The sequence below is a fragment of the Drosophila serrata genome, unplaced genomic scaffold (genome assembly GCF_035046125.1).
Source record: "Drosophila serrata isolate PLE 108 unplaced genomic scaffold, ASM3504612v1 contig_165, whole genome shotgun sequence".
Lineage (NCBI taxonomy): Eukaryota > Metazoa > Arthropoda > Insecta > Diptera > Drosophilidae > Drosophila > Drosophila serrata.
The window spans coordinates 2,313,254-2,341,207 of record NW_028257063.1 but is presented as its reverse complement, the minus strand read 5'-3'; the positions used below and the strand labels follow the sequence as shown (position 1 = coordinate 2,341,207).

General features: G+C 42.7%; 6 protein-coding genes across 25 annotated transcripts; 2 read left to right on the top strand and 4 right to left on the bottom strand.

Annotated features, from left to right (window-relative positions):
• The first annotated feature begins 10 nt into the window (after positions 1–10).
• On the top strand, positions 11–3,008 carry LOC110177687 (Golgi matrix protein 130 kD). 2 transcript variants are annotated; one of them, XM_020944510.2, is made up of 4 exons: positions 11–207; positions 306–1,343; positions 1,410–1,910; positions 1,968–3,008. In XM_020944510.2, the coding sequence occupies exons 1-4, from the start codon at positions 151–153 to the stop codon at positions 2,784–2,786; spliced, it is 2,415 nt and encodes an 804-aa protein (XP_020800169.2). In that variant the 5' UTR covers positions 11–150; the 3' UTR covers positions 2,787–3,008. The 2 variants fall into 2 exon arrangements, with proteins under 2 accessions (XP_020800169.2, XP_020800168.2); XM_020944509.2 differs by having other exon boundaries at positions 1,398–1,910.
• mei-S332 (meiotic from via Salaria 332) lies at positions 2,261–5,633 on the bottom strand. Of its 2 annotated transcripts, XM_086827007.1 has the most exons (4): positions 5,507–5,633; positions 4,263–4,781; positions 4,069–4,206; positions 2,261–4,009 (listed from the first exon to the last, which is right to left on the bottom strand). In XM_086827007.1, the coding sequence occupies exons 2-4, from the start codon at positions 4,701–4,703 to the stop codon at positions 3,212–3,214; spliced, it is 1,377 nt and encodes a 458-aa protein (XP_086683133.1). In that variant the 5' UTR covers positions 4,704–4,781; positions 5,507–5,633; the 3' UTR covers positions 2,261–3,211. The 2 variants fall into 2 exon arrangements, with proteins under 2 accessions (XP_086683133.1, XP_020800430.2); XM_020944771.2 differs by lacking the exon at positions 5,507–5,633 and having other exon boundaries at positions 4,263–4,800.
• Positions 5,496–24,653, top strand: Vrp1 (Verprolin 1). 18 transcript variants are annotated; one of them, XM_086826995.1, is made up of 11 exons: positions 5,496–5,671; positions 6,113–6,238; positions 17,490–17,898; positions 17,981–18,243; positions 18,703–18,872; positions 19,238–19,612; positions 19,793–19,953; positions 20,020–20,471; positions 21,105–21,284; positions 21,359–21,650; positions 23,228–24,653. In XM_086826995.1, the coding sequence occupies exons 3-11, from the start codon at positions 17,490–17,492 to the stop codon at positions 23,572–23,574; spliced, it is 2,649 nt and encodes an 882-aa protein (XP_086683121.1). In that variant the 5' UTR covers positions 5,496–5,671; positions 6,113–6,238; the 3' UTR covers positions 23,575–24,653. The 18 variants fall into 18 exon arrangements, with proteins under 18 accessions (XP_086683121.1, XP_086683116.1, XP_086683126.1 ...); XM_086826990.1 differs by having other exon boundaries at positions 18,700–18,872; XM_086826991.1 differs by having other exon boundaries at positions 5,584–5,752; positions 18,700–18,872.
• LOC110177829 (fibrinogen C domain-containing protein 1) lies at positions 13,904–15,308 on the bottom strand. The gene is made up of 4 exons (XM_020944772.2): positions 15,059–15,308; positions 14,923–15,002; positions 14,360–14,867; positions 13,904–14,293 (listed from the first exon to the last, which is right to left on the bottom strand). Exons 1-4 carry the CDS (start codon positions 15,160–15,162, stop codon positions 14,125–14,127), a joined length of 861 nt encoding a protein of 286 aa, XP_020800431.2. The 5' UTR covers positions 15,163–15,308; the 3' UTR covers positions 13,904–14,124.
• Positions 15,331–16,803, bottom strand: LOC110177830 (fibrinogen C domain-containing protein 1). The gene is made up of 4 exons (XM_020944774.2): positions 16,442–16,803; positions 16,313–16,374; positions 15,709–16,260; positions 15,331–15,655 (listed from the first exon to the last, which is right to left on the bottom strand). The coding sequence occupies exons 1-4, from the start codon at positions 16,511–16,513 to the stop codon at positions 15,505–15,507; spliced, it is 837 nt and encodes a 278-aa protein (XP_020800433.2). The 5' UTR covers positions 16,514–16,803; the 3' UTR covers positions 15,331–15,504.
• Plekhm1 (Pleckstrin homology and RUN domain containing M1) lies at positions 24,642–27,466 on the bottom strand. Its single transcript, XM_020944586.2, has 5 exons — positions 27,200–27,466; positions 25,934–27,135; positions 25,715–25,878; positions 25,134–25,659; positions 24,642–25,075 (listed from the first exon to the last, which is right to left on the bottom strand). The coding sequence occupies exons 1-5, from the start codon at positions 27,327–27,329 to the stop codon at positions 24,932–24,934; spliced, it is 2,166 nt and encodes a 721-aa protein (XP_020800245.2). The 5' UTR covers positions 27,330–27,466; the 3' UTR covers positions 24,642–24,931.
• Between the last annotated feature and the right edge of the window lie 488 nt (positions 27,467–27,954).

Sequence of the window (27,954 nt, the reverse complement as noted above, 5' to 3'; positions counted from 1 at the left end):
GTTTATCGATAACTTTGCGCTAAGATTTTAGCGCCACTCGGTCACACTCGCCCGTTTTCGTTATCAACATTTAGAACTCTTCGCCTCTTTTGCCTTGTTTTAAATTAATTTTGTGGGCTTTGCTCCCAATACCGGTGACATCTACAGGCCATGCCCGATGAGACGCAGGATGCCAAGGCGCAGAAGTTGGCCGCAGCGAGAAGAAAGGTGCGAAACGGCAACGGCCCCGCTCACAATTGTTTTGCTCTTGTGACGTGGACAACATATTGGGCTCTCTAATATTGATTTTGTTTATGTGGACACAGCTGAAGGAGTACCAGCAGCGCAACAACAACAACAATGGTCAGACGGGAGGAGCAGCGGCAGAGGAAGCGGTGTCACACTCGCATTCCTCCACCGTCAGCATAGCAAGCAACTTGTCCGAGCGCTCCGACAGCGAACTAAATGTGAATGGCAGCGGCGGGGGAGCCGGTAGCGGAGGCTATCAACAGCCGGATCCGCCCACAGTCCTGCCCACAGCGGCATCTTTTTTCACCCAGAGCGAGTCGGATTCACCGCACAATGGCGGCCTTATAGCCGCTGCTGACCCCTCCAACCTGCAGGCCATTCAGGTAATCATTGCGGAGAAGGCCCAGCTAAATGCGGAGCTAACAAAAGTTCGTCTGGCCTGTCGCGAGCGTGACCTGGAGCTGGAGGAGCTGCGCACCCTAAAGGAGCAGACCCAGCAGCGCCTGGAGCAGATGCAGCAGCACTGCCAGGATCAGCAGTCTGCCGTTGAGCAGCAGCGGCAACAGTACGGTCAGCTTGAAGGCCAACTGCAGCAGTCGCAGGCACAAATCCGGGATCAGCAGTCCCATCTCCACGAACTCGAAGCCCAACTGAAGCAGGGCAACCAGCGACAGGACGAACTGCAGCAGCAGTTGTCCACGAAATCGAATGAGCTGGAAATGGCCCAACTAAAGCTGCGCCAGCTCTCTGACGAGTCGAGCATCAGTGCCGACAACCGTGTAGAGACGCTGGTTCAGACACAATACATGTATGAACAGCAGATCCGCGACCTCCAAGCCATGGTGGGTCAGCTGACGCAGGACAAAGAGCAGGCGGGTGCCCAGTACCAGAACTATGTGCAGCACCAAAGCGGTGAGATAGCCAAACTCAATGAGCGCAACACAGAGCTCTCGGAGGAGCTCAACGCTCTGAGAGAGCGTGAGCGTCAGTTGGTGGAGCATGTGAGCGGCCTGGAGCGGGATATACAGAAGAACCTAAGCCTACAAGCGCAGTTCAAAGAGGCCGTCAGTCAAGAGCAGCCATCGCCCAAGGAGGAGGAGCCCAGTGCTGAGCAGGTAAGTAAAAGTCTTAAATAAAGAAGCTCCTCATTGCTCTTAACATTCTTTTAGATCGCTTTGCAGGCTGAACTAGCTTCATTAAAGGAACGTCTTTCCGACCTCGATTTTGAGCGCCATGAATTCCAGCTAAAGATAAAGTCGCAGGACGACCAGCTGCAACTGAAGGAGTCCGCTCTGGCTGAACTAGAGCAGCAGCTCGAACGTCTGCAAGCCGTGCAACCCGACCAGACCAAGCTTCTGGCCACCATGGAGTCCGACAAGGTGGCCGCCTCTCGTGCCCTCAGCCAGAACGTAGAGATGAAACAGCAGCTGGACGAGCTGCAGCAGCGATTCGTTCAGCTGACTAATGACAAGGCCGAACTGGTCATCCGTCTGGATTCCGAGGAGTTTGCGAATCGCGAGATACGCCAAAATTATGCAAGCATGGAGCAAAAGCTGCATGCCACCGAGGAGCGTTTTACGTTCAAGGACGAGGAGATGATTCGGCTGTCGCACGAGAATGTGGAACTGCAGCGAAAGCAGCTGATGCTGCAACAGCAGCTGGACCGCCTGCAGCATTACGAGGTGCGTTAACTCTTCTTTAGTCTTGAACTTTAATAAAAATGGTTACTCTTTCTCAAGGCCAAGGCTTACCACAACAGCCAGGAGAGCAAAGCAGGCGAAACACCAGTAAATGAAGCTGAAGAAGTCCATAATCATGATCATGATCACGACAATCATGGTGATCATGCCGGCCATTCACACAATCATTCACAAGATCACTCACATCATCATTCACACGATCACTCACATGATCATTCACACGATCACTCACATGAGCATTCACACGATCACTCAAATGAGCATTCCCACGAGCATTCGCAGGAACCCAGCCAGGGGCACAATCATTTACATGATTCCAATCAACCTTTGACAGTTGGCGGTAGCCTGCCCAGCGCCGAGGCCGTGGAACGTCTGCAATCGCGCTTCACCACCCTGATCAGCCAAGTGGCCGACCTGACCGAGGAGAAGCATAGCTTGGAGCATCTGGTCCTGCAGCTGCAGAGTGAAACGGAAACCATTGGAGAATATATCGCCCTGTATCAGACGCAGCGACGCATGCTCAAGCAGCGCGAGTACGAAAAGGCCGCCCAAATGCGCCTTCTCCAAGCAGAGCGTGAACAGTTGCGCGAGAAGATCGATGCGCTGAACAAGTTGGTGGGTAGCCTAGGCGTGGAGCCGCCCCCAACAGATCCCGGGCAGACCGTGCAACAACACGAAGCAGCAGCAGCAGCAGCAGACTCTCCCGCCGCCGGCGAAGGCGAAAACTCGCAGCAGATTATTAATAAGATACAAGATATCATCAGCGAGATCAAGGAGAACACGGAGCAGCCGACACACAGTCATGCCCATGCCGGTGATCATCTCAACTGCTGCTTGGGCAAGTTCGAGGTGGTCTGAAAAGTCCACAGACTGCTCGCCAAGTGCAATTATCGCCTGCTTACGTATATCCATTAATCACTTTTGCTACTGTATTTAAATTTGTAATTTGTAAACTTCTTACCCCCACGTCTTTTGTAAATGTTTCCAGCGCATTGTGTCCGCGACTAAACCATTTTTGTGCATCTGAGACGAATCTACTTGTGCCCCCAACTAAAACGTATTATTAAACAATCGACATGACTATTTTGTCTTTCATTCTTATGGGCAATGATCTTTTTGCACAGATGTAGTCTATTTGGTCCTAATCGCCTTCTAGAAGCTGTTCTTGACAGACATGGTTTAAAATAGTTTTTTCTTTATTAAAAAATGACAATATATTTTCTATCAAAGACTACATGAAAATGAAATGAAATAAATAAACAATAATAAAGAATGAATAATTCTTAATTAATCTTTTTGCCCACTGATGAGTTTCGCATTTTGGTTCTTAGGTTGGGCTCCGATAGTTGAGTAGGCCGGCACTTGCGACTTGGTCGTCGCTCGTTGCTGCTGAAACTGGTTGTGGACAAATCCGTCGTTTGCTCCGCTTCCTTGGGTTCAGACCTTAGTTTCCGAACTCTTACGTTGGGCTGCCACCTGCTAGTCTTTGCGGACACTTCGCTTGTCTTTTTTGCAGTCATATTTCCCTGTGGTGACGACCTATTGGGAATCGGAGTGCTGGTGTTTGTGCCACTCAATCGAAAATTTCCTTCAAACATGCTACGCCTGGGGCTTAATTTGCTGGCATCCGACGCAAACGATGGAATACTCATCAGAGAATCAACGAGCGTGGCACTGGGTCCGGTCACCAGCAGTCTTGGCAACTGTATGCTGCGCTGCTCCTCGGTGGAGTTATCTTTATTCAAGGCCAAGGGCTTTGTGGGCTTGCCCTTCCCCCGAGTCAACATCCCGCCGTTGGCTACATTTTGATCGAGTGACCGAAGAACTTGTCGTGGCAGAGTGAATTCCTCAATGGTTGAATCGCAGGAGATGGGCGAAGAAGAGTAGCTTGAAGAAGATACAGTTGTCTCCTCGTCGGTATCCTCGATAATGGTGCCCAAGTCATCGTCACTCTTTCTCGGTGATAGTTCCTCAATTGGCTTCTGCTCGTCTTGGGCGGTGCTCGCGTTTTCTACGTCCACTTCCTCTTCGGAGGAGCTATCAATCGCTATCTCCGCTACCCTTCGTGGTGGAGGCGTGTGCTGTTGGGAGAGTAGGAGAGACGGGTTAATGATCCAGTTGCCCTGGTTGTACACTTTACCGTGAGTTTAGGAGCTTCATTCCTTCGTTCCTCCGGTATTATGGCCCGGCGTCTGGTGGGGGAGATTGTTTTGGGGCTGCTAACTAAATCAGATCTATCATTCGCTATCTCCACTACCCTTCGTGACGGAGGCGTGTGCTGTTAGAAGAGGAGAGACGGGTTAATGATCCAGTTATCCTGATTGAACACTTTACCTTTAGTCTAGGCGCTTCATTTGGTACCTCCGGAATTGTGTCACGGCGTCTGGCGGGGGATATGGTTCTGGAGCTGCTAGCCAAGGCGCTGGACTGCCTCATTTCCAGGCAAATTTCCCTAGAGCTGCGACGCTTCTGACTTTGCCTGTTGACCACATACGAAGCCTCTGACGATATCGACTCCTTTTCCGGCGATTGGTTTATATCTGTCAGAGACTTGGCATCAATTTCCAAGCGCCGCATAAGGCTCTTTACGATGCCGATGTGATCTTGACGTTGGCGTGCAATCTGCAGAATTCGTGCCTCCCGCAACTCCATGTTTTCGTGCTTTAGCGCTATCAGTTCCTTCTTGTACAGACCGATTTCAATGCGCTGCTTCTGCACCTGGTCCATAAGCTCCGCATTTAGAAGTTTGTATTGCTGTTCCACTTTGGATGCCATTTTTCCTTTTATTTCACATTTACATTTTACAGACGGACGCCAGGTTTGTTTGAATTTTCATCCCAGAGTGACCGTGACCTGGAAATAAAATCAAACACTTGGGGGCAAACGAAAAAATACTGAAAATGTATATTAACACTGAAAACGACAATTAGACAACTCAAAGTGCACTGAACAAAATTGTAATTCATTGTTTGTTAAATCAATTTTTAAAATTAAAATAATTTATAATTAACACAATAAATGCATTAATTTAAATGTGGGAAGCTTTTTTGTGCTAGTTTTTGTATTTTCATTTTATTTTTTCATTTTTAAGCCAAAGAGTATTCGAAGATCATTGGTAAAATCGAAGTACTACATGATATATATATTATTGAAACGATCGGTCCAAAAAAGTTCCTTGTATTTCTATTTACTATTTTAATCTATCCTTATACCCTTGTAGGTGTTTAATATATATTTAAAAGCTTGTAAAGTTGTGAATTAATTTCCAACCCTATAAATTATGTATCTCCTTGATTAGCATCAATAGCCCAGTCGATTTAGCCATCTCCCGCAAAACAAAAATTTTGCAATTGTTTAAAGGGCACATCTGTAATATATTTTAATTTTGAGATTTGTATTTAAGTAAGCAGATTTATTGACCTAATCAAAACTAGCATAAGAAAACATTCCAATTTAAAATTAATGCATAATTGTGTTAAAATACTGATATATATTTACAATGTTATGAATTATTTTTAAAAATATCGTCTATATTTCTTAAAATATTGTGGGTCGGTTAGGTGGCCACTCTGTCTTACTTTTTGGTATATTTCTAGCTTGGAATATTTTAAAGTTCGCGCCGCTCGGTCACACTTACAGCCAGCAGCACAATAAATTTTTTGTTTTCTAAACCAAATGCGTGGAAAAACCTAAGTTACGGAGCAGATAAACGATGCTGCAACGCTAGATCTCCACATATCGAAGTATATAGGCTTTTCGGGAAGTGTTGGAACCTCGTAAAACCCCCGCAAAAACTCACGGAAATCAAAAGACCCTGTGTGTGTGTACGTGAGTGAGAGTGTGCTGTCGCAGTGTGCCTGTGTTTGTGTCCAAATGAAAATTAGTTAAATTTAATAGTAGTTCTACGAACACAGTTTAGGCAGGCATATCTCAGCCCGCCAGACCTTTACATATTTCTACAATTTATTCGCGATTTAGGAGCATTTGTTGCCCATGGGCAGCAAACAACAGACACGGCACAGAACACACATACAACATACATCATACATATGTACATACAACACCTGCGTACATAAACGATCGCGCGCGTATTAAAAATTTACGAATTCCAACGGTTCCAGTGAATATCCAATGGAAAAACCTTTGGGATGCTAATACAACTTCCATTGCCTTCCATTGCACAGAGCCGAAAATCGTCCACCACATCACCTGCGAAAGCGTAAAGCCATCGAAAAGCGCCGGAGATCTGAGAATTTCATTCAGAGAAGCAGCACACAGAGGCCGATCCAAAATCGAAAACCCGCTTCAAGGTGAGTCTGTTTGTAAATCCAACTCGTTTCTCTGCACTTAATTAAGTGCATTTAATTCACTGCTGTGTCCCGTAAATTCGGTGGTCTTATCGATACCAGCGCTCGGGTCTTATCAGCCCAAAATTCGCACGGCCGCCTGGAAATTGGAATATCTAGAGGCCTCTTCATATTATGTACAATTGTTTGTACGTATGTATATTGCGCATACATATTTTAACTATTATCTTATCGCCTGGCCAATTTCGCTATGGCATTCATGCCTAATGATGGTGTGTATATATAATTGCATTTGCCAAGATACGGGCAAAGATAGCTTTGTAAAAAATTATTACATTTTGAAATTAGTAAGGTATTTCAATAGTTAAATCGGTATTTTATGAAGGGGATAGAATTGTTTTCATCCAGTTTTATAAATTATGGAAAAAGTATAATATAAATCTTAGAAATTTGGTACTTCAACTAAGTAACTTTGAGGGTAGACACACAGACATTATTTATTTTGGTCTAGTTTCCATAGTTTTCCTCTGTGGAAAACATGGAAAACGTTTTCAAAGCCGAACCGGCTAAAAGAAAAACCCGGGTGCAACAAACTCAGGGGGTGCGCTTTGATTTGTTTCTGGTTCTATCATCAGCGGCGAATGCACTTCGCGTTTTGTGTTTGCTGTCGCTTTGTCTTAATCACATTAAGCAAAACGCCTGGCACGCGACGCATGACGAAAGCGGGTGCAGCAGCAACACCAAAGGGCCAACAAACGGGAGCCCCCCCTTTTCTACAGATACCTATAGGCGCCTCCCACGCCACCCCCTTAACTGACCTACAAAGGGTGCATTGCCCGTCCCGTCGGCCGAATTCGTCAGTTAAGGGTTGATTTAGTTCCTTGGCATTTCGATGCAAGAGATGCAACGGCTGAACTTTGATATATATTCTTCTCTCTGTAGCTATTTGTCAACCAAGAATTGGCTTAATTATTTACTGACTTTTATTGAATGAAATCTTAATCAATTTTCATTTATTTACGAGATTATAGGAGCTTCTTAAAACTGCATATTTGTATGACTTATTCTTTATATTGCAGTCTAAGAAATGAATAATTAATTGATAAACAAGAATAAACAACTTAAGGAATTATTAATTTACTTCGATTTTACATTTTTAAAGCCCTGTGAACATATATTTGCAAATATGGCTTGATTATGTATTTGAAAAATTCCTAAAACAAAAGAAGAGTAAATTATTCACGGCTCTTGTGCAGCCAAAAACCCTCCCCAAAAGTGTCAACCGTTCGGGTAATTTTATGCACGCCATGCTGCTCCAGGAAACGCCACAAAAGGGCGCCCTCAGACTTTGCGGGTTCAATGTCATTGGCGTGGGGTAGGCCAGGACACCCGCTGGAGTCTGCCGCCAGTCCTCTATTGTGGTGCGCCCCCACTAGCACATGGCACATGGCACTCGGCTGCTCGAACGCTGGAAGGGACGGGACGGGGGCACTAAAAGTGCATACAGAAATATCGAGTGCTGCTGCAATGACACACGCAGAGCTCGGGGGAAGGCAGGCGGAGGAGGAGGAGGAGTAGCACTTGTCGGCCTTGTGTGCGGCCATTTGTCAGTTGAATTTGTTGTCATGCATTTTTCGAGGACTGCATCACACGGGTCTTGATTGGCATGGCACGTAGTGTACGCCAGGCAGTCTCTTTATGTTTGGGAATCTGATTTATGCTGCACTTCCTCGTGCAACCTGGAACTGAATCATAAAGCGATTGCAGTTCCAGTTACACGACCAGCCCCATGCCGAGGGCTTTCGCTGCCTCTCCAAGTGGATGGATGATGACTCATAGTGTGTTGGAGACTTTGTTTACATCACTGTTTAGCTGTTGCACTGAGGGAAAATTTTTTTAAATATACATATATTAAAGTTTGTTAAGACTAAGAATGATAATAGAGCTAGATACCTTATGAGCTGATTTTGAATCTTACTATTAAACAAGAAGCGAAGCTAATAATGGATATATATATTAAATTTGATAAAAATCTGTTAAAAACTGGAAAGTTATAATTTTTTTTCTTAATTTTCCGATCATTCATATGGCAGCTATATAAATGTATATATATTGCCACCGATTCGCCATGCACAAAATTATATAATAGTAAAATTATAAAGAAGAATAACCACATAGTTTCATTCAAATAGCTTGCAATTAAATTTGCTCCAAAACAAATGTCGCACTGGCGTACTTATGATTCCCAATTTGTTCTAACATCCCCGGAACGAAGTGACTGCTACCGGCCAGGTCTCAGATATGTGTTGTGTTACAAAAGTTGCAAGTCATTGTTTTTTAGTGTTCAAAGTTATTAACTGCTCATACATACTTACTGGTCATAGATACTTACTGATCAGAGTTACTTACTGGTCATAGATACTTACTGATCATAGTTACTTACTAGTCATAGATACTTACTATTCTGAGTAACTTAATTTGCATCGAAACTTGCTGATTATAGTTAATTACTGGTCATTGTTAATTAATGGTCATAGTTAATTACTGATAATAGTTCTGTAAATCGTCCGATTGTTCCTATGGCAACTATATATATGTTTATATATAGTCCACCGATTCGCCATGCTCCGATTTGTATACTAGTAAAATAATATAGAATAAGTCCATAGTTTCATTCAAATAGCTTGCAATTAAATTTGCTCCAAAACAAATGTCGCACAGGTATACTTATGATTCCCAATTTGTTCTAACATCCCCGGAACGAAGTGACTGCTGCCGGCCAGGTCTCAGATATGTGTTGTGTTACAAAAGTTGCAAGTCATTGTTTATTAGTGTTCAAAGTTATTTACTGCTCATACATACTTACTGGTCATAGATACTAACTGATCAAAAAAAATTATTGTTGAGAGTTACTTACTGGTCATAGATACTTACTGTTCAGTGTTGCTAAATGTTCATTGATACTTACTGATCATAGGTACTTACTGGTCATAGTTAATTAGTGGTCATAGATACTTACTGTTCAGAGTTACTTCCTTTTCATAGCTTATCATCATATCATATGATTCCCAATTTGTTCTAACATCCCCGGAACGAAGTGACTGCTGCCGGCCAGGTCTCAGATATGTGTTGTGTTACAAAAGTTGCAAGTCATTGTTTATTAGTGTTCAAAGTTAGTAACTGATCATACAATTTTACTGGTCATAGATACTTACTGATCATAGAGTTCAAAGTTACTTACTGCTCATTGTTAATTACTGATCATTGTTATATACTAATCATAGTTACTTACTGGTCATAGACACTTACTGTTCAGAGTTACTTACTGCTCATAGTTACTTAGTGGTTATAGTTAATTAATGATCATTAATAATACAGACTAATCATAGATAATTAATTATAATACCCCAAAAAAACAAGAAGAAGTAAAGAAAACTTATTGATTTCCGTCAACTTTAAAATTATAACAATTACTTTACATATTTTGTGTCAATATAAAAATCCTTTGTTCCAATTTATTGCTAATAATATACATATTTTCTTCAGTGTACCTTGTTGCCTTATTGCGAACCCAACACCGTTGTTGTCATTGAGTTTATCGTTGCCAATGTTGTCGTCGTTTTTGTAGTTGTTGTCTCTCGTCTCTCGTCTCTCGTCTCCGGCTTTCATGATGTGTTTGCATTAGTTATTTAAGCATTGTGCGACGGCGCTGAAAAACCGCATTTTAATAAACCTCCCGAGCAACAACAGCAAGTGCAACAATGCAATATTTATCTGGTGTTGTGTGTTGTGTTGTGTTTCTGGCGGTAAGCGAACACCACTCGCATGATGCCCCCTTACATCACACACAAACACACTCCTGAGTAACGTATGAGGTAGGCAGGCCATGAGGGGGCGGCAGAAAAAGAAGATTCAAATTACAAAATGCAAAATGATGCATGGCGAGAAACGCTTAGATCAGAATATAACTAAGGGCTTAAAATAGTGTTGATAAATATTACTTTTATGGGAATATATGTTGGATATGTTAAGAAACTAAGTTTTAATACAGATTTGCAATTTTTTTTTCAAGAAGATGTTTGGTAACCTTTAAATATATATATTTTCTAACTCTTAAGTAAGCTTTGTTATTCCTGCATTTGTTTTTACATTTATTTGTTTGTTTTGTGAGTAATTCATTTAGAAAACCAGTTTTTTACTATGACTGAATGAAAGGTTACAAAGATAAGCTAATTATGAGTCACCTATGGAATCATAAACTTACATTTACATCTAAACTTATTCTATGCGTTTTTGATACTTGAACTGCTATAGATCTCAATAAGTTGTGTGTATCTCTTAGATATCAAACCAATACCCCCTTAAAATATCCACCACAAGATTGGTTTTACGTCAGAGAGAGCGAATGACTGGATGGTATATATAGCATATACGGTCATTCACAAACAAAATAAAATTATAAACAAAAAAATCGGCATGGATGCGCTATATAAAAGCATTGGCATAAGACATGGTCGCGGAGCGTGTTGTCTTTTGATTTTTGTTACTCCGGAGCTATTTGCACGGCGGTCACATATTATATATATTATATATCCGTACATCGTGTGGCTTTTGGAATTTCAATGATGCGTTTTTATGCCTCTCTCCCCTGTGAAATAATCAAGAGCAGCTGCACGACGAGCGACTCGCAATTGAAATGTAAATGTTAATTGTTAGTCCAATGGTTTTGGCTTTGTGTAATTGGAACTTGGCCGCGGCTAAACGACAAAAATAAATTAAAGAAATTGAAAGCGAAAGTCTGAACACAGTTTGATTCAATGATTTTGTGTGTATAAGCTGGTTTATTTCACTGAAATCATTTAGAACCCAAATGAATCACTATTTAATGTGCATTTTTGTCTCAGCCGGATACGGATTCAGAGCAAACACTTTAATCTAATGAGTGGCGTACATTGTGGTTGTCGTAGATATGTTATTTCGGATACTTTTTAGATCCAGTAAACATCGGGTTGAACCAAATTATATATAAAAAAACTGCAAATCTGTGCGCTCTACTCTTCTTATTGTTTATTTAGTCTTTGATTAAAGGATTTTACGTTTTGTTTTTTTTAATTGTAAAAGGCATCTCTAACATCTCCAAAAGTATTATAAAGCAGGAGTCATTTCCGACCTTATAAACCATATAAATTATTATTCAGCATTAACAGCTGAGTCGATCTATGTAGCTATGTCCAAAAATTCTAAAAAAAAGGAAGCTCTTTATATGTAAATGCTAGTATGCAGTTTTATAAAACTGATAAAAACAAGTATAGGAATGCTTTCCGAATTGAAATAAATTTATTTTTGGCTTAGCTTAATAATCAAATCCAACGCTTTGGATGTCCCACCTTAGAACTACCAGCTCCAGAAAATCCCCCTTCCAAGCTGAGAAAACTTTTGTGCGGAAATTGTCAAGTAAACAAAAAGCCCGTGCTATAAGCGAAAGAAAAGCAAGTCAAAGAAAACACAAATAGGGCTGAGAAAAACCTCAGCAAATTACCGTCATTAGGAGAACGAACGAACCAAACTGTTTCAGCCAGAAAAGCGACCGAAACGATACGAAAGTTGCGACATACCTTGTGGTTTTGGGTATTGTCTTACGCATTTAACACCCAATATTTGACTTACATAATGGCCGATGGCCGATAAACGATGGAAATGAATTTTGACAGTCGAGCAATTTACAATTTTGTCGTTTGCGTGTCGGGAATCGGAATCAGAATGAAGGATAAACAGGAGGAGGCTTTGATTCAATTTGATTCGATGTCGCTGCCCCATCCCTTGGCGCAACACGCCCTTGTTTATATACAAATACATATAGGTGTATGTGCATTTGGGGCAATTAACTTGATGACAGTTTATTGGGGCAATCCAAAGGCGTTCTCTGGAGCAGGAGGAGCGAAAGTGGCGACGGCACACCTCGCTAAAAAAAGAAGTTAATTGAATGTGAGTGCCAACTGGTAACCTGAGGATAAGAGCAGGAACTACAGAAAAACCAGGATCGTCAGTATATAAAATCGCACCAAAATGGGAGTGACTCATATCGCCATATCGCTGAGAACCGCCACAGTTTTTTCAATTAATCGATTTCGCTGTCATTGAACCTTCTTTCTTCATATCAATTGTTTTTTAAAAATAAGAAGGCAACCGCCGAAAGTGGCGATTCTTACAGTCACAAAAAAATAAACCATGGCTAGCATGTTGTTCCAGATCTGACTAATGGGTTTTTATGCTGAATTTGATTCAGTCAAGTCTCCAAAGGCTGAATTTTTCTTTGGTTTAAGAGTTTCGGATAGTTTTGGTAATAGAGTTTTAAAGTAAATTAGTTTTTTCGAGTATAAATATGATTTGATAAATAATACTACTCTTTATACTACCGAAACGCACTTTTCCATCAATTCAAATCAAATTTGCTTTCAAACATGCTTCCTTGATTCCCTTGCGTTATTGACTTAATACTTTTATTTTCGCTGTGTCTGGCCAAACTGCTTGGCGATAAGATATAGAAACTTTTTAAATACTTGGGGTCTTATGCTTATAATTTCCAACGAACTGGCCAAGTCATGAGTCATTGCCCCAAGCTAATATTTAATTTGACTTTTGAGTGATATTTAAGAGAGTGAGCTAAAAATTAATGTAAATAAATTGGGGAAGATTGAGATTAAGTAAAGGATGTTTACTCAAACTTCCAGTGAACATGAAGTTGTAATTTGGGGATTTCCCTAAATAATATTAAGCATTTGGTAAAAGTGGGATTTATAAAAGATTTATTTAAACTTTGCTATTGACAATAATAACTGAAATCTTCCTCTACATGAATGAGGATACTGTTTTTAATTACTTATTTTGATGTAAGTGATTTTAAACTAAACCTTTTAATTATAGATTTCTTTAAAAATAGTAAAGAAGCTGACTTAAATCCTACCTACCAAATCCTATTCTATTTACTATAAGATGACAGAATACGCTTACAAACTGTTCAATTAAGCTTCGTGAATCAAGCTGAATAGGATGATTCATCCGATAGTAGTAGTTGTGACTAGAGCCAGAGGGGATTCCAATTAAAGAGCTCTGTCCGGTTTTGCCTTAGACCTGTCCCACTGTGCCACTTTAATGACTCAAGACAACAGAGAGACCAAGAGACTGTCGGGTATTTCGCACGTTTTGTGGCCCATGGCTTACGGTTAAGCGTTTCTTCAGCGGATCTCTGTGGCTGTGGTTGTGGCTTAGCACATCTGCAGATTCTTCTCATCATCATCATCATCATCATCATTAATATCATCAGTCTTTGGCTGGATGACAAGTGCTCGTTGTCTGCGGTATTGGGGCTTCTCTTTGTCTGGGCTGCTGCTGGTCTTTGTGTCTTCCCATATCTAAAGTGACGTCACAGGCGTTTAATATTATTTTTATCAATGTGTTCACTGCTCAGCTCTCTCTTTCCCAGAGTCTCCAAGTCTCCCTCTATCTCTCCCTCTCTGTAACTCTCTCTATCTCTCTCTGTACTTGTCCCACTCGGGGCATCGCATGCGCAGCGTTCGGAAGCTCCTTCAGTTGTTTTTCGACCCGCGAGCTGAGCGCAACGCTCTGGGAGACGAAATATATCAAAAATTAAAAATAAAAACAACAAAATACACTACGCAGAAAAGCGGGTTTTGTTTATGTGCAAAGAAATAGCAACAAATTCGTTAACAACAAACAAAATCAGCGGGAACTTCGCATTATCAAAAAAGTAAATAAAACAACAAAAGGTTGATAGTGTGTTTATCAAGAAATAAAACGATTTCCCTTCCATTTTTTTTTTGGTTTCACCTTTTGGCAATGTTTTTCGGTGTTGTTTTCAATGTGGAATTTCAATTAGATTGACGCTGCCTTTGTAGATTGTTGAAACACTTGGGCCTGATCATCATTTGTGCAAACTTGTAGCCATAATCATAGCCACGCCAGCTCATCCAGGTGATGCCTCTGCCGGATAGCTTGGCCTCGAACCTTCCGCCATCCAAATACTGACCATTTAGGTTGCTTTAAGTAATGGAAATCGTATAATAAAATACAGGAAATATATCAAAAATAAAGTGCTAGTGTTACCTCCTTTGACACTGATCATACCACCAGGCGGCCACATATCTCCTGGCACAACCATGACCCAAAACATCATGATCGAATGTGGAAAAGGGCATTCCCTTGTGATAAGCCAAAGAATCTCCAGCATCTCCGGAGTATTTTCCCAATGTCTCCAGTGCATATGAACCGGAAGCATTGCCAATAACAAAATTATCATAATGAGCATATCGTGAATCGTCATAGAAATCTTCTATATGAACATACAACTCGTACGGTTCAGCGGTAGTAAGAAAGTGTAGTTTCTCCAGTCCTAGAAAGAATTCACCACTCAGATTGCCAAATCCCTGGCTGTAATCCTCCCAACTGCGATAGAAGTTCTCACTGCCATCCAGACGCCGCTGGATCACAGTCCAACCCGATCCAGCAAGTCGAGTGTCACAGTAAACGGGAAAGGGCTTTAGGCCAGGCACTTCTATGGTGTGAATGCCATTGGTGTTGATGCCAGCGGCCAGGCAGGATGAGGGATAAAGTACTGTGATTTAAACCTCTGAATCAATTTATATTCAAGCCATCCTGTATATACTTACCTTCCTGATGAGTTGCTTTTCGTGGCAACGCTGTCACTTGCAAGTATCTCTGTTTCAGCTCATCCAGCTGCGTTCTCAAACTAATAAACACTTTTTAATAGTTAAATCAGACATTAAATAATACTCAAAAGCAAACCTGGCAATCAAGCCATCAGCTTTATCGTAAACCATTTGCAAATTATGGGATTGAACATGGAAGAAAACACTTAATAAGGCAACACATATTATATACAGCTTCATGATCTGCTACCTTAGCTTGCTCTCAACATTCTAATTTATTTTCTTTAGATTCCCAGACCTAAGTTTTTAGTTTTTTAAAACCCATTTCCTTATCAAAATTGCATTGAAAATCGTAGGTCAAGTCATACTTGAGAGATAGTCCAGCAGGAAGTTGAGAGAACTGAACTATTTCAATGAGCAATTGTTTCATGCATATATTTTTTATAGCTTCTCTCACAGAGTAAAGAATGTGATGATGATTCAATGACAACACTTTTTGCATGTTAATCAAGTTCATAACAAATTGTTTGCACGTTGATCTTTGAGGCCACAAGGAAAATGAATAATGTTCTTTGGGATGAATCACGAGGGTAGCTTTCGGCACTTGGGTCGTATCATCATCTGGGTGATCCTATAGCCGTAGTTGTGGCCACGCCAAGAACGCCAGCACATGCCGCGGGCGAAGAGTGCTTCCTCGTACTTGCCACCAGGCATATACTGGCCATTAAGGTTGCTAAGGATTACAGAAAGTAAAATATATACTAATAATTAAGCCAAGAAACTCACCTATCCAAGCAGGCATTGTACCACCAACCTCCGAGGTAGTAAAAGGCACAGTTCCGATTAAACTCACGATCATTATCCCTATCATATGTAGTGAACTTCATTTTCCGATGGGATCGAAGGGAATCTCCTGCAGTTCCCGTGTATTTGCCCAACGCATTCATGGCATAATCATCCTCCTCGCTGCCTATAGCAAACTCATCGAACTTGGCATGTCTCTTCTCCCCATCGAAATCTTCCAAGTGAACGTACAGCTCATGCGGTTCTAGAGCTGTTAAGGCGCGTATCTTCTCGAGACCCAGGAAATACTCACCCATGAGATCCCCAAAACCATTCTTGTACTCCTCCCAGTTCCTGAAGAAACTGAGATTACCACTAAACCTGCGCTGGATCACAAGCCAACCGGGGCCAGCTATTTGATTCTCACAGTAAACCGAAAAGGGAGGCAGTTCTGGTACTTTCATCGTGTATAAGCCATTCTCTTTGGTCTCAGAACTCAGGCAGGATGTGGGATATGGCTCAAACGTTTCTAATAATTTAAGTTCATCCTTTAAACTATAGAAATATATATTTAGAACATATTCAGTTATAAAATCCAGCAACTTACCTGTTTAGTAAACCCTCTGACTGCTCGTAAATAGCCTCCAACTGTTGTAACACATTCAGCGACTGTCTCAGGGTTAATTTATGCAATTAATATAATTAGTTTTTCTATTTTTTAGCTAACAAAACTCACCTTCACTGAAGAGAAAATTAATAAATAAATTATGCATTTAGCTTGAAGAATTCGACACACAGAGAACTTCATGTTGTTTAGAGATTCGTTTCACTTGCTAAAATAAATAAATAATAAGTTGCTAAACATTTTATTCCAAACAAAGGGGAGGAATGTGATTTCTTATCAGCAAAGCAACCTTTCAAAATACTTGTGATTATGATTTTACTGATAATTATTTACTTGGCTTATAGCTCTATTTTTATTTTTGAAAGTATGCTCGAATACACGCTAAAAAAATTTTAATTGCGAACAAAACAAAAGCAAATACTCTCACACACATAAAGATCTGTAAGATCTGTAGTGGATCATGTGGGTTTAGCCTTAAGTGGGCCGCTCCACAGCCTCCAAAACTGTACAGCTTTCCGCGCTGTTTGAGCTTTAAATTTCTCAATTTGTCTTTTATGGCTATTACATTAGGGTATAATAAATATTATAAGATTTGTTTGGCTTTGTTTAGTGGAAAAGTTTTGATTTTTTAATTAAGTTTGGGCGCTAGAAAATATGAAAAAAGAACGAACTTAACGAAATAGTTAAAATTCTTATAGACCTTGATATAAGCCAGCAAAAGTCGGTTTACTATTAATCCATAGCTCTCAAAGTCTAGAGAATTTCAGGCTTCGGTGCCTTGGCAACTCTTTGCTTATTTTTTATCGAGGCGTCAATCTCAAGACAACAGAAAACAAGACATAAATAATAAGTTATAGAAATTGTATTATAAAGACCCAGAGAGCCAACCAACCAGCCATCATGTGTGTGTGTGGTGTGGTGTGTGGGTGGTGACAGCGGTCTTGGCTTCGGAACGTCAAACTCTGGGCCAAAGTCAGTCTTGAGCCAAAGCTAAGCAGAGGCGGACGCAGCAGAACTTGTGCCTCGAAAGCATCGTCTCCTAAAATGAGATTGATACGAAGTTCCAAGAAAAAAGTACAGGCCTTTACAATGATCTAATAATTTTGTAATATTTTCATACAATTTTCTAATGAAATCATTCTTTTCTCTTTAATCTTAGATGGCAATACCGCCACCACCGGGACCTCCGCCCCCGCCAGGACCACCACCGCCTCCGGCGATGGGTGGCTTCAAACTGGGCGGCGCAGCAGGAGGAGGCGGCGGACCTGATGCCCGGTCCGCCTTGCTCAGCTCCATTCAGAAGGGTACCAAGCTGCGCAAGACCAACACTGTGGACAAGAGCGGACCGGCCTTGGCGGGCAAGGTGTGTGGATCGGAGGGAGGAGGAGCTTCTGCAGGTGGACTTGGCAAGCGCACTCTCAATAACAACAACACTAGCAACCACAACAATAACACAAGCAACACAAGCGGCAGCAGCAATGGCCTTGGCAATGGAGCCCCCAAATTGGGAGGCCTGTTCGAAGGCCTCTCCCAAATGCCAAAGCTGAAGCCCGTGAATGGCATGCGCGGTAGGTTTACTTCTCCAAATGTTGTTAATATGCAAATAAATGTCTCAACTTCCGCTTTCCGCCCACACACACACACACACAGCCGCACCAGCAGTGTCCGCAACCAAGTCAACGGCGGCCACCCAGCAGCAGCAACAGCGCAGCAACAGCCCCCCCGCCGCCGCCAGCAATGGACCCATGGACTTTAGCTCGGAGCTAGCCAAGCACTTGACGCTGAAGCGCCAGAAGCAGCAGCAGCAGCAACAACAACCACAGCCGCCAGCGAGCAACAGCAACAACACACATATCAATGCGACAGAAGCCAATCTGAGAACAAACCGAGGACCACCACCGCAACCGCCAAAGGTGAGACCCATGCCAAGGCAAAGGGCTGAGGAGCTCTATAAATAGTCTGAGGGGTTGGAGTATACATCTATTTGAGGGGTTTACAAGGGAGAACTAGAAAGTTAAATAATTTAGAAACGAACTAAAGGCAGTTTAACTTACTAATAAGTGTTTAAAAGTGCCTTCCTACTAGTTAACCTTTTTGAAAACAATAATCAACTTGATTAACTCTAAAGAACTTGAATTAAAAGTGGATTTGAAACAAGTTTCTTCACAGACTAAAGCACTTATAGTATAGCAAATTTCTAGTAAGCAGATTAGCATATTTAATGAGCTCCTTAAAGGCAAATATAGAGAGTAGCAAATATAGCGGGTAGTAAGCCAGTAAGTGGAGAAGAAAGTGTCGCCTCCTGCAATCCCATTGTCAACGCCACAACTAATCCCAGAGCATTGTCTTTTATTTACTTCTTTGTATAGCAGCCAGCCAGCTCGAGTGATTCGATCTTGGAGCGCATGAACATCCCCCGCACGGCGCCGGCACCAGCACCCACCTCCTCTGTCAAAGCGGCATCGCCCACGCTCTCGGACAGCGGCAGCAGCGGGAGCAGTGGCAATGGAGGCAGCGTCAAGAGCAAGGCGGCCAATCTAAAGTAAGTGTTTTGCCATCATTTTCGGTGGGTTTATGGTCCATACGCAGTTCTGTTGGAATATAAGTACAAGTACATAAGTTCAAAATAAGAAAATCAAAGACAGTGTAAAGAATAAGATGTTTTACCCATTTTAATTTGAATATTGCCCTACCTAAAACTTATACCAACAGAACTGTATTTTATGCTAAACATTGCCTGCCGTTTTTTTGGGATGGTTGTGTTATGGTTTATATATTTAATTTTATTGTACATTTTTTCTCTCTTCATTTTCTTTTTTTTTCGGTTTATTTTTGACGGGACTCTTTGTGGTTATCCTCGCACACACCAATCACTCCACACACAAACTGTACCCATGCCACACACAGTATTTCGTTAGGCAATAGTTTTGTAAATAGTTCAAAGACATCAACAACAACAACGAGTAGTGTCTCTTCGGTAAACTCGATGGGATCGCTGCGCAATCTGGCGCCGAATAAGTCCACTCTGTTTGGTGGTAGCTCTAGTTGCGGTTCCGGTTCCAATTCTAATGGTGGTGGCTATGCAAGTGTCCACAAATCGTCGTCGTCGTCGTCCTCGTCGCCGCCCTCATCGATCGACAGCACGTCAACGCCGATGAAGCCGGCCATTAGCTTTGGCAAGCCGAATTTTGCACCGAAGCCACCGGGCCTGCAGCAACTGGCGCTGGCCAATGGACAGCAGCGGCCGGCGGTGACCAGGCATCACAGCATGAAGTCGCCCAGGTATAAGATACAAACAGATACAGCTTCCGAACTAAGCACGCTGCGCCGCTCATCTGCATCCCAACTCAAACTTGAACTCGTTTGGGGGTTTGCTTTATGCTTATGCTTTTCTCACAAGCTTTGATCCTAAGTATCTTTGTTAAATCCCAAACTAACGCCTTCATATTCTTGTTCAAACAGATCTCCGCCCGCCGCAGGCAGCGTCAATGGACCCGTGTTCCCCACCCAGCAACACTTGGGCACCTTGCGAGGCCCACTGCAAGGTCCATTCCATGGCAGTGAAGCAGGCAGTCACAACACCAGCGCTGGAAGCATGAGATGTGCACCCAATCCGCCAAAGTGTTAGTATAAGCGATTACTCTTACAAGTCCTAATAATTGAATGCTCCCTGTCTTTTCTTCTTTTAGCCCGCCCATCGGTGAAGCCACCACCACCGCCCACGCCGGCCCGCAGTTTTTCCAACAGCAATCTGAGCAACATTGGCGGCTCCGCGCCTTTTAGTGCTGTGAACACGGCACTGATCCAGAGCTCGGCAACCACCACTCAAGCGGCACCGTCGCCGCCCATAACCCAGCCCCCGTCCGCCTCGAGCAGCAGCAACAGTGTGGCCGCTTTACGCGATCAGTTTCGGGCGGGAGGCATGTCCAACGGAGCGCCATCCCCACCGCTACCAGCCACTCCGGCTCCCACCTCCTCCTCATCCAATTCATCCTCGGCCACGGCCAGTCCCAAGTCATCGATGATGATGCGCGATAACGTGAAGCCAATTATACTGAATGGAGGACCCATCAATCCGCCAGCACCGCCACCGCACAGGAGCTGTCCCCCGCCGCCGCCGCCGCAGCGCCAGTCGAGCAACGTGAGTATTCTGAGGGACAGGGAATAACCATGAACTCTGACATTGAACAACAGGTTGGTCCAAAAGGCCAAGGGGGTTACCTTGGCTAGGTGGAGAAAGCGGGGAAATTGAGTGAGCTTTAAAAGGTGGAAGGGAAAAGTTTAGTTTGAGCAGTGTTTAAAATAAGGCTTTTTGGCTAAAAGGAGGCAAGTTATTTTGTGCTTTACTGAGGAAAAAGGTGGGTTTATTCAGGGTTTAGTTAGAATTTAGTAACAAAGATTCCACTATGTCCTAGAAAACCCATCATTAAAAGCTAAGATAACATTTCGTCAAGTGTATCTGCTGCCGGACCTATCCTAAAGCCAGCTTTGTTGCCAGCTTTCCACCCCTCAGCTGCTTCTGTTCTGATTCACTCTCTCTGCACCTGCGCCTTACTCCTGTCTATGCGCACCAGGCATCCATACATCCGTCCGTCAGTCAGTCAGTCAGTCCCAGCGAGTGTTTCGTTTATAACTCACCTATTTTCGTGTGTCTCGAACAAGAGTGGGGGTTGGATTTTCGATTTTCCAAAAAGCGAGACGTGACCAAAACATACACTGGCCTTGCACACGCCACAGAAAAGGGCCTTTGAGCGCCCGCATTAATGAGCTCCTCCAGCAGCAGCAGGAGCAGGAGCAGCAGCAGCTGAAGCAGAAGCAGAAGCAGGAACAGAATCCAGTAAGAAGCTGGCTGTGGAGAAAACTAAGATCCTTTAGGCAGCGAGCTCAGAGGAAGCGTCAGGAGGCGCAGGTAGCCCTGGTTGTTGTAATGATGATGGTCAACAGCAAGCGCCAAGTAACTACGGGATAATACATATATAATAATATATACTTTATATAACGAATAATAAATAAACAATAATTTTGCAGGGCGGCTCCGGAGGAACGGGAGGAGCAGCGCCAGTACCACCACAGCGTCATTCTTCGATAAGGCCCAATGCCCCATCGACGCCGCCCACGCACATGGCCAATTCCTCGCATCAGTTTGGCAGCAGTTCGGGCTTGTCCTCAGGATCGGGATCGGCCAGCGTGGGCCGCCTGGTTACGGATCTGGAAACGAAGTTTGGCAAGCGTTTCCACAACGTCACCGAGTTCCCCAAGCCGCCGCCGTTTTTAAATATACAAAAAGTCTATCCTAGTCGCACGTTTAAGGCCACCAATGGTATGTAGACGTCGTCGTGTGTGTTCTTTTGTGAGTGTTTCCAAGCTTAGTATATAGATGCACACACACACCATACACATGGAATGCTGTTATATAATGTAATTGTTTCTTAAGGCACACAAGCTCTGGCATTTTAAGTTTCGAACTCGAACAATCTATACAACGATTCATATCTCTACAAAAGTATATATAATATATATGATTTTAAACGCAGCCTTTGTTTAGGAGTCTCTTCTTTGATTATTTGTTGTTTATTTTACTGTTGTTAGCAAGCAAACGAAATAAATATATATGAGAGAGAGTGTTATATTTTGAATAGCTTTATCCAAAACATTATATATATATATGCATATATTTTATACCATTTAATGTTATATACCTTTGTTAAACCCCGAAAAGGGGGATAGTATGAGGGGAACGGAGCGTTCCCCTTTGCGATATTACCACTAAGCACACAACACACAATATTATTACGCCTAGTTTTACCAACTTCTATACTATATACTATATATATTTAATTTAAATGTATGTAAAGCCAATCCACCTTGTATTCCCTTCCATTATATACATTTCTAATACATGTAGCGCATGCTTTTACTTGTACCCCATATGCCCCATATATTTTCGCATTATCCGATATATCCGATGAATATATGTTTAATTTTTAGAATGCGAAGTTTTGAAGTTATCTTTTTTGGAGGAAGGAGAAACAATAAACCAAAACTCAATTGGAACATTAACTCTTCATTTGTTGTTTCATTTTATGTTCGTTCTTTTTTATCGAAGACGGTGGAGAACATCTTTATTATGGTTATTGGTTCGATGTTCATTTGTCCGTTACAGCATTCTTTTAATCAATAGTAATAAATAGTTTTATTTGATTATTTTTTTCGAAATATCAAAGTTTAAAAAACTCAACTACGCTAAAAAAGCATTAATTTTAATTCGGAATGCGTTCCAATGCTAGTTTTTATTAGTTTAATAAAACTGAATACTCAGTTTAATATTTAAAGAGAGTCGATTTTTTGACAATTTTAGCGATGTAACCCCTTATAAAATTTTGAATTTTTGGAAAATTGGAAATTGGAAACTATATTTTGGCCGGACATATCTAGATCGATTAGGCTGTTAATGCTGATCAAGAATATATATGATTTATAGGGTCGGAAATGACTCCTTCACAGTGTTTCAAGCTTTTGACTTAAATTAAAATACTCTGCATGGGTATATATAATTATGCTACAAAAAAGAATATGTTTATTATTTGTGATGATTTCTAAAACACAGACAGTTTAAAATCCTATTTTTTTCTTAATTTTCAGCTTGATATTTCCTAATTTTGTAAACATTTTGTATATCTTTAGTTTCGCCTTTCTTTTCCATAATAGCACTGTCTCCAGTTGCACTTTCTTCTGCATTTGTCTTACGTTCTTCTTCGCATTTTTGCTTGTTTAAATTCTATGCTAGGAGCTCTCGCCACTATCTACTCTATTCTTTGCTATCACTCTTGATGTTTGTACATATATATATATATCTATACCTTCCTCCTCCGATTCTTCGATATTACCCGTGATCAGCACCCGGCAATAGCAGCGGCGTGAACAACAACAACAACAGCACCGTGGCCAGCAACAATAATACGACGACCGCGGCTCCCAATCCCGGAGGAGCAACAGCAAGTCCAGCAGCAGCACCTCCTCATCCTCCAGTGCTGAAGCCGGCATATGCACCGCTGAAGAAGCACCGAGCACCAGCACCGCCGCCACAAGCAGGAGTGGCCGCCGCCACCGTTTCGGTTATCCGGCAGTCGAGCTTCCTCTACGGCGGAGCAGGAGCAGGCGGTGCCTCTGGAGCAGCGGGTACCAGCATAAGACCGCAATCACAGCCGGCGGGGAGTGGGCCACGGAACTCTACGGTGTACTGATTGGGATTGGGCGGATAATTGTATATATATATAGAGGTGTGTGTGGGCGGTGTGTGTGATTGAAGTGTGTTGTTGTGGGCAGCTTGTGTAAGTAAAAGCGGGTGTCGATCGCTTAAACTGTCTATGAAAAGTACCAAAATAAATAGGAATCACCACACATAACCCAAAAAAAGACACCTTCGTAGAGAGCACAAGCCCCCAAAAATTCGTTGGCGTCGTCTTCCCAGGCTACAAAAAATCACTAAAGACCAGAGCTCCCAAATAACCATTTAAATAACTCCTCTGATTCTCAAAATGAATCGTTGTCTTCATGAGTTGTTACTTAAAGTGGGAGAGAATACCCGTCAGATCATATAACAACACTTAAAAAAGATCAAAAGTAAGAAAAAGAAAGTGCTATTTACGAGCTCTGCTTCAAAGCGATATCACCAATCTGTATATAGTATAAGCACCGAAAGTTAGTGAAATTATCAAGCAGCATTAATGTATATTGATTGTATGTACTTTTAGGAGCGCGCCTCTTTATATAAATATATATATAAATATGTATCTTACTAGACTGAACATGTTATTAAAACCCAACAGCAACAATTAATTAATATGTAATGATATATATTACGATATTTAGAATCGACTATGCGATGTACGACTTAATCCCCTAGAGCAATACACAACGTATGAGTAAAAAAATGTTAACAATGTTGCAATAATGAAGCACAACCGAGAGAGCATTTCAACGAAACTCGTCGCACACACATTCCATTTCCACATTTCCATTTCCCTATCCAACTTTAGTTTCGACAGTTCGTGTGATAATCTCAAGAAGAGTATGCTAAATCTAGGTAATCTATCTATCAGCTGTGGTTGGGTCTAGACATTTGTTAAAGCCTCCTTTTTGATCGGAATATATACTATTAATATTCCTCATTATTATTATTAAATTCAATCATTGTTGTTGGACTTGGTGTCATTAGAACAAGTATTATTAATCAGCAATTGCATAACATTTATTATTCCAAATCATTGCAGTTATCAGATAAATAAAATTCAAACAATTCATTCAGAAATTTGAACAAAAACAATGCGCTGTTTTTATTTTAAAACAAAGGCGGTAAGTAAAATATTTTGATGTTGCTCTTAATATGAAATAGTAAATGGTATAAGCTCCCTCCTCTTGCTTTTGCACATATTTTGTATATATTTTGAGTATGTATTTAAATGCCTTTAAGCCATAACAATTTTCAACTTAAGCCTAGTTTAAATGTAAAGTAAAGCCTTGTCTTGGTTACATGTAATGTTTAACAAATCGCACTTTTGTAACTTAAATTCTATAAAATATGGCTGTTCCCCTTGCTAACTAGGCGACCTCATTCTTTTCCTTGAGACTTTGCACGGCCTCCTGAAGGCCTTGATCCTCGCGCTTGCGTTTGCGTTCGCATTTCGGGCACGGCTGCTTCTCGTTCAGGCATTCCGCATGGAAAACGGCTCCGCAGGCTAGGCACTACAACAGAAAATAATATAATTAAAAATCTTTTTATAAAAATGTATTAGAATCTTACCCTAAAGGTTGTGCTAATGTGAAACGGATAGAGCACTCTGGGACTCTGGCAAATCTCGCAGATGAAGCCCTTGAGCTGACACAGCCTGCACTTGAGCACATGCGCCTCGCCTAGCTTGAAAGCCTTCTGCAGCTGCTGGCACAGGACGCCGCGCTGGATCAGCCCCAAGTCTGCTATTGAGTACTGATGGATGTGTTCGTAGAGATACTCCCGGCCAGAGAACTGATTCTGTAGAAGCTCAATGCTGGTCGGCGGAGCACAGGTGTACAGATAAGCCCTGATAAAGTTCAGTCGGATGCGCAGAGATTGCAGCTCGGCCATGGCATCGGAGGCAAAGTAGATGCTGGGATTGAGGAGTTGCAGGTCCAGGAATGGCTGGGAACGGAACTCGGCCAGGAAGGTGGCTGCTCGCTTGCTGACGCTGTACTTGCGGAAATCCCAGTTGTAGATGATGCGAGCGGGTATCAGTTGCAACTCCACATCCATGCAGCTGCTGCAGTAGTAGTTCCCGCTGAAAGCACACACTCTAAGAGGGAATTAAATGAATCAGATAAGAGTTAGAAACCTAGCTGGAAACTCACTGAAAGTTGGAGTAGCCGATGCCCAGCGGATGTTGGCAGCTCTTGCACAGAAATCCCTGAGCATTAAGGCCCGGCTCACGTGGCAGCTGGCAGAGCTGGGCCACCATTTGCTGCAGCTCAACCATGTCGAAGTCGGAGGTAAGCAGTTCGAACTCAGAGTTGGTCTGCGTAGAGAGAAATTTAATTAATAAAAACTTTGTTTTCTTTTTCTATACTTACATCCAAAGACTGCAGATCACTTAGATCCTCGGAGACAGGAGCCTCGCTTTCTCGCTGCGCCACATTCAAGGTGGAGGCACTGGCCCGGAACTTCTCCCAGATCTCCGACCAGCCAGCTCCACCCTCGCGATTGCTCTCGTGCTTGCGGAGCAGGGCATGGTAACTGCACCTGTCAGTATTGGGGGAACGCAGGCTGACGCTGGCGGCGCTACTCATACTGACGGATCGCTGGAAAAACCTCGACCCGGACAGCTCGTCGGTGGGCGAGGTGGGTGAAGAGACCGGTAAGTCACCAGACCACGAGGTCTGCATCAGATTAGACAGTGAATTGCTGCCCTGCGGCAGCATGCTGGGGGCCTCAATGTCCAGTTCGGCAAAGGCCTCCTCCACCCGGTGCTTGGATCTTTTACGGCCACGCTGCTTGCTGCCAGAAGGAGCTTCTGGATCGGGCTCTGCCTCCGCCGTCTTTGCCTGCTGCTCCTCTTCGTCTATCACATCCATTTCGTCGATCTTCTGTATCAGCAAATCCAGATTCTCGCGCTGATTCAGGTCGGGTATAGCGCCAAAATTGCCGCCACGGCTGAAGGGACTGTTGGAAATAGAATCCGAGAAGAGCTCGTTGGTCTGAAGGGGCTGCGGCGTGGGTATGGCTATAATATCGGAGGCGCCCAGGGAGCTGGCTACATCCACACCGCTGCTAATAGGACAAGACTTCATGGCCGGTGTCCATAAATCCGAAAGCTGCAGCGAATAATCCGGCCAGTGGTTCAGCAGACTAGAGTTCACCGGCAGATCGAACTGCACACTGGCCTCTAGGCTTTCCATAATCTTGCTGGCTGTCTCCAGGCCCTCGGAGTCCCTCACAAGGGCGTTCCTCTTGTAGTATTGTGACAGTGCTGATCCATTCTTTCGCATGTTGTTCAGATAAGAGGAGAAAACCGATTCGTTGAGGGACTGACGCACCCAGGCCCGACACTGTCCAATTTCCGTGGTGATCTGGCTAAGGCTCTGCACCTGCTCGATCACCTGCTTGTGCATAAAGACCATGCAGGGCGACCAGAAGCTTGGATCCGGCCTGCGCTCCACATCGCCGGCCAGCACATTGAAGGTGGCCGAAAGGAAGGAGTCCTTCAGTCCATGCAGGAACAGTGCTTCCAAGGTGGTGCACAGGGCACTGGTTTGTTCGCACAGCCCAAGGACCTCTGAAAACGAAGGATAAGCAAGTCGATGAGCAATTTCCGGGGGAGTACCACTTTGGAACCTCACCCAAACTCCTCTGCTTCACCTCGAACTCAATCTCACGGGCATTCTCGTTCAGTGTGTTGATTAGGGCTCCCTTCACGACATTCTCGCGCTTGGATGAAAAGTGATTAAGACTGCGGAAAAGGGAGCTCATTTGATGGTTTTCCTTTCTTTTGTTTTGTTTTTCTTTTGTTGTGCTTTTCCAAGCAGTGTGACCAACGAGGATTTGGTAAAGAATCACGCACCGCCCCCGCAAGTGGTTGCTCAAGTCCCCGCAGAAATACCAAAATATACCATAAGCGATCTTATATATCGATTAGCGATAACACTTCAAATTCAAGCGCGGCTTTAAAGCACAGTGGTCGCAAAAGTCGTAATTCTGACAACCGTTACTTTACGGCTTTCGCATAAATCAAAAATAAATTACATACGCTTTAGACTGAATCCATTAATACCTGTAAAAATCAAGGCGAACACAAAAAGGTCACCAGTTTAATTCGATCTATGTGGTACACAACGATAAGCTGCGATGCGATGCGAAACCCGTTCTCCGGTGGTTATTCTTGACTTTCTTCTGTCACCTGGGATCACAGAGCTTAGCTGTGTGAATGCTCGATTATGGGAAACAAAAAACCCCACGCAAATTATAAACAACAAACCTGAGGAGGATTATTAATTGGGTTCGAGTGAGATAGAAACTCTTGTTATTGTCGTGTTTGGGTTTTTTGGTATTTGGTTTCAATGAACCGCTGTCAGATATATTCTCTGCAGTCCGCTTA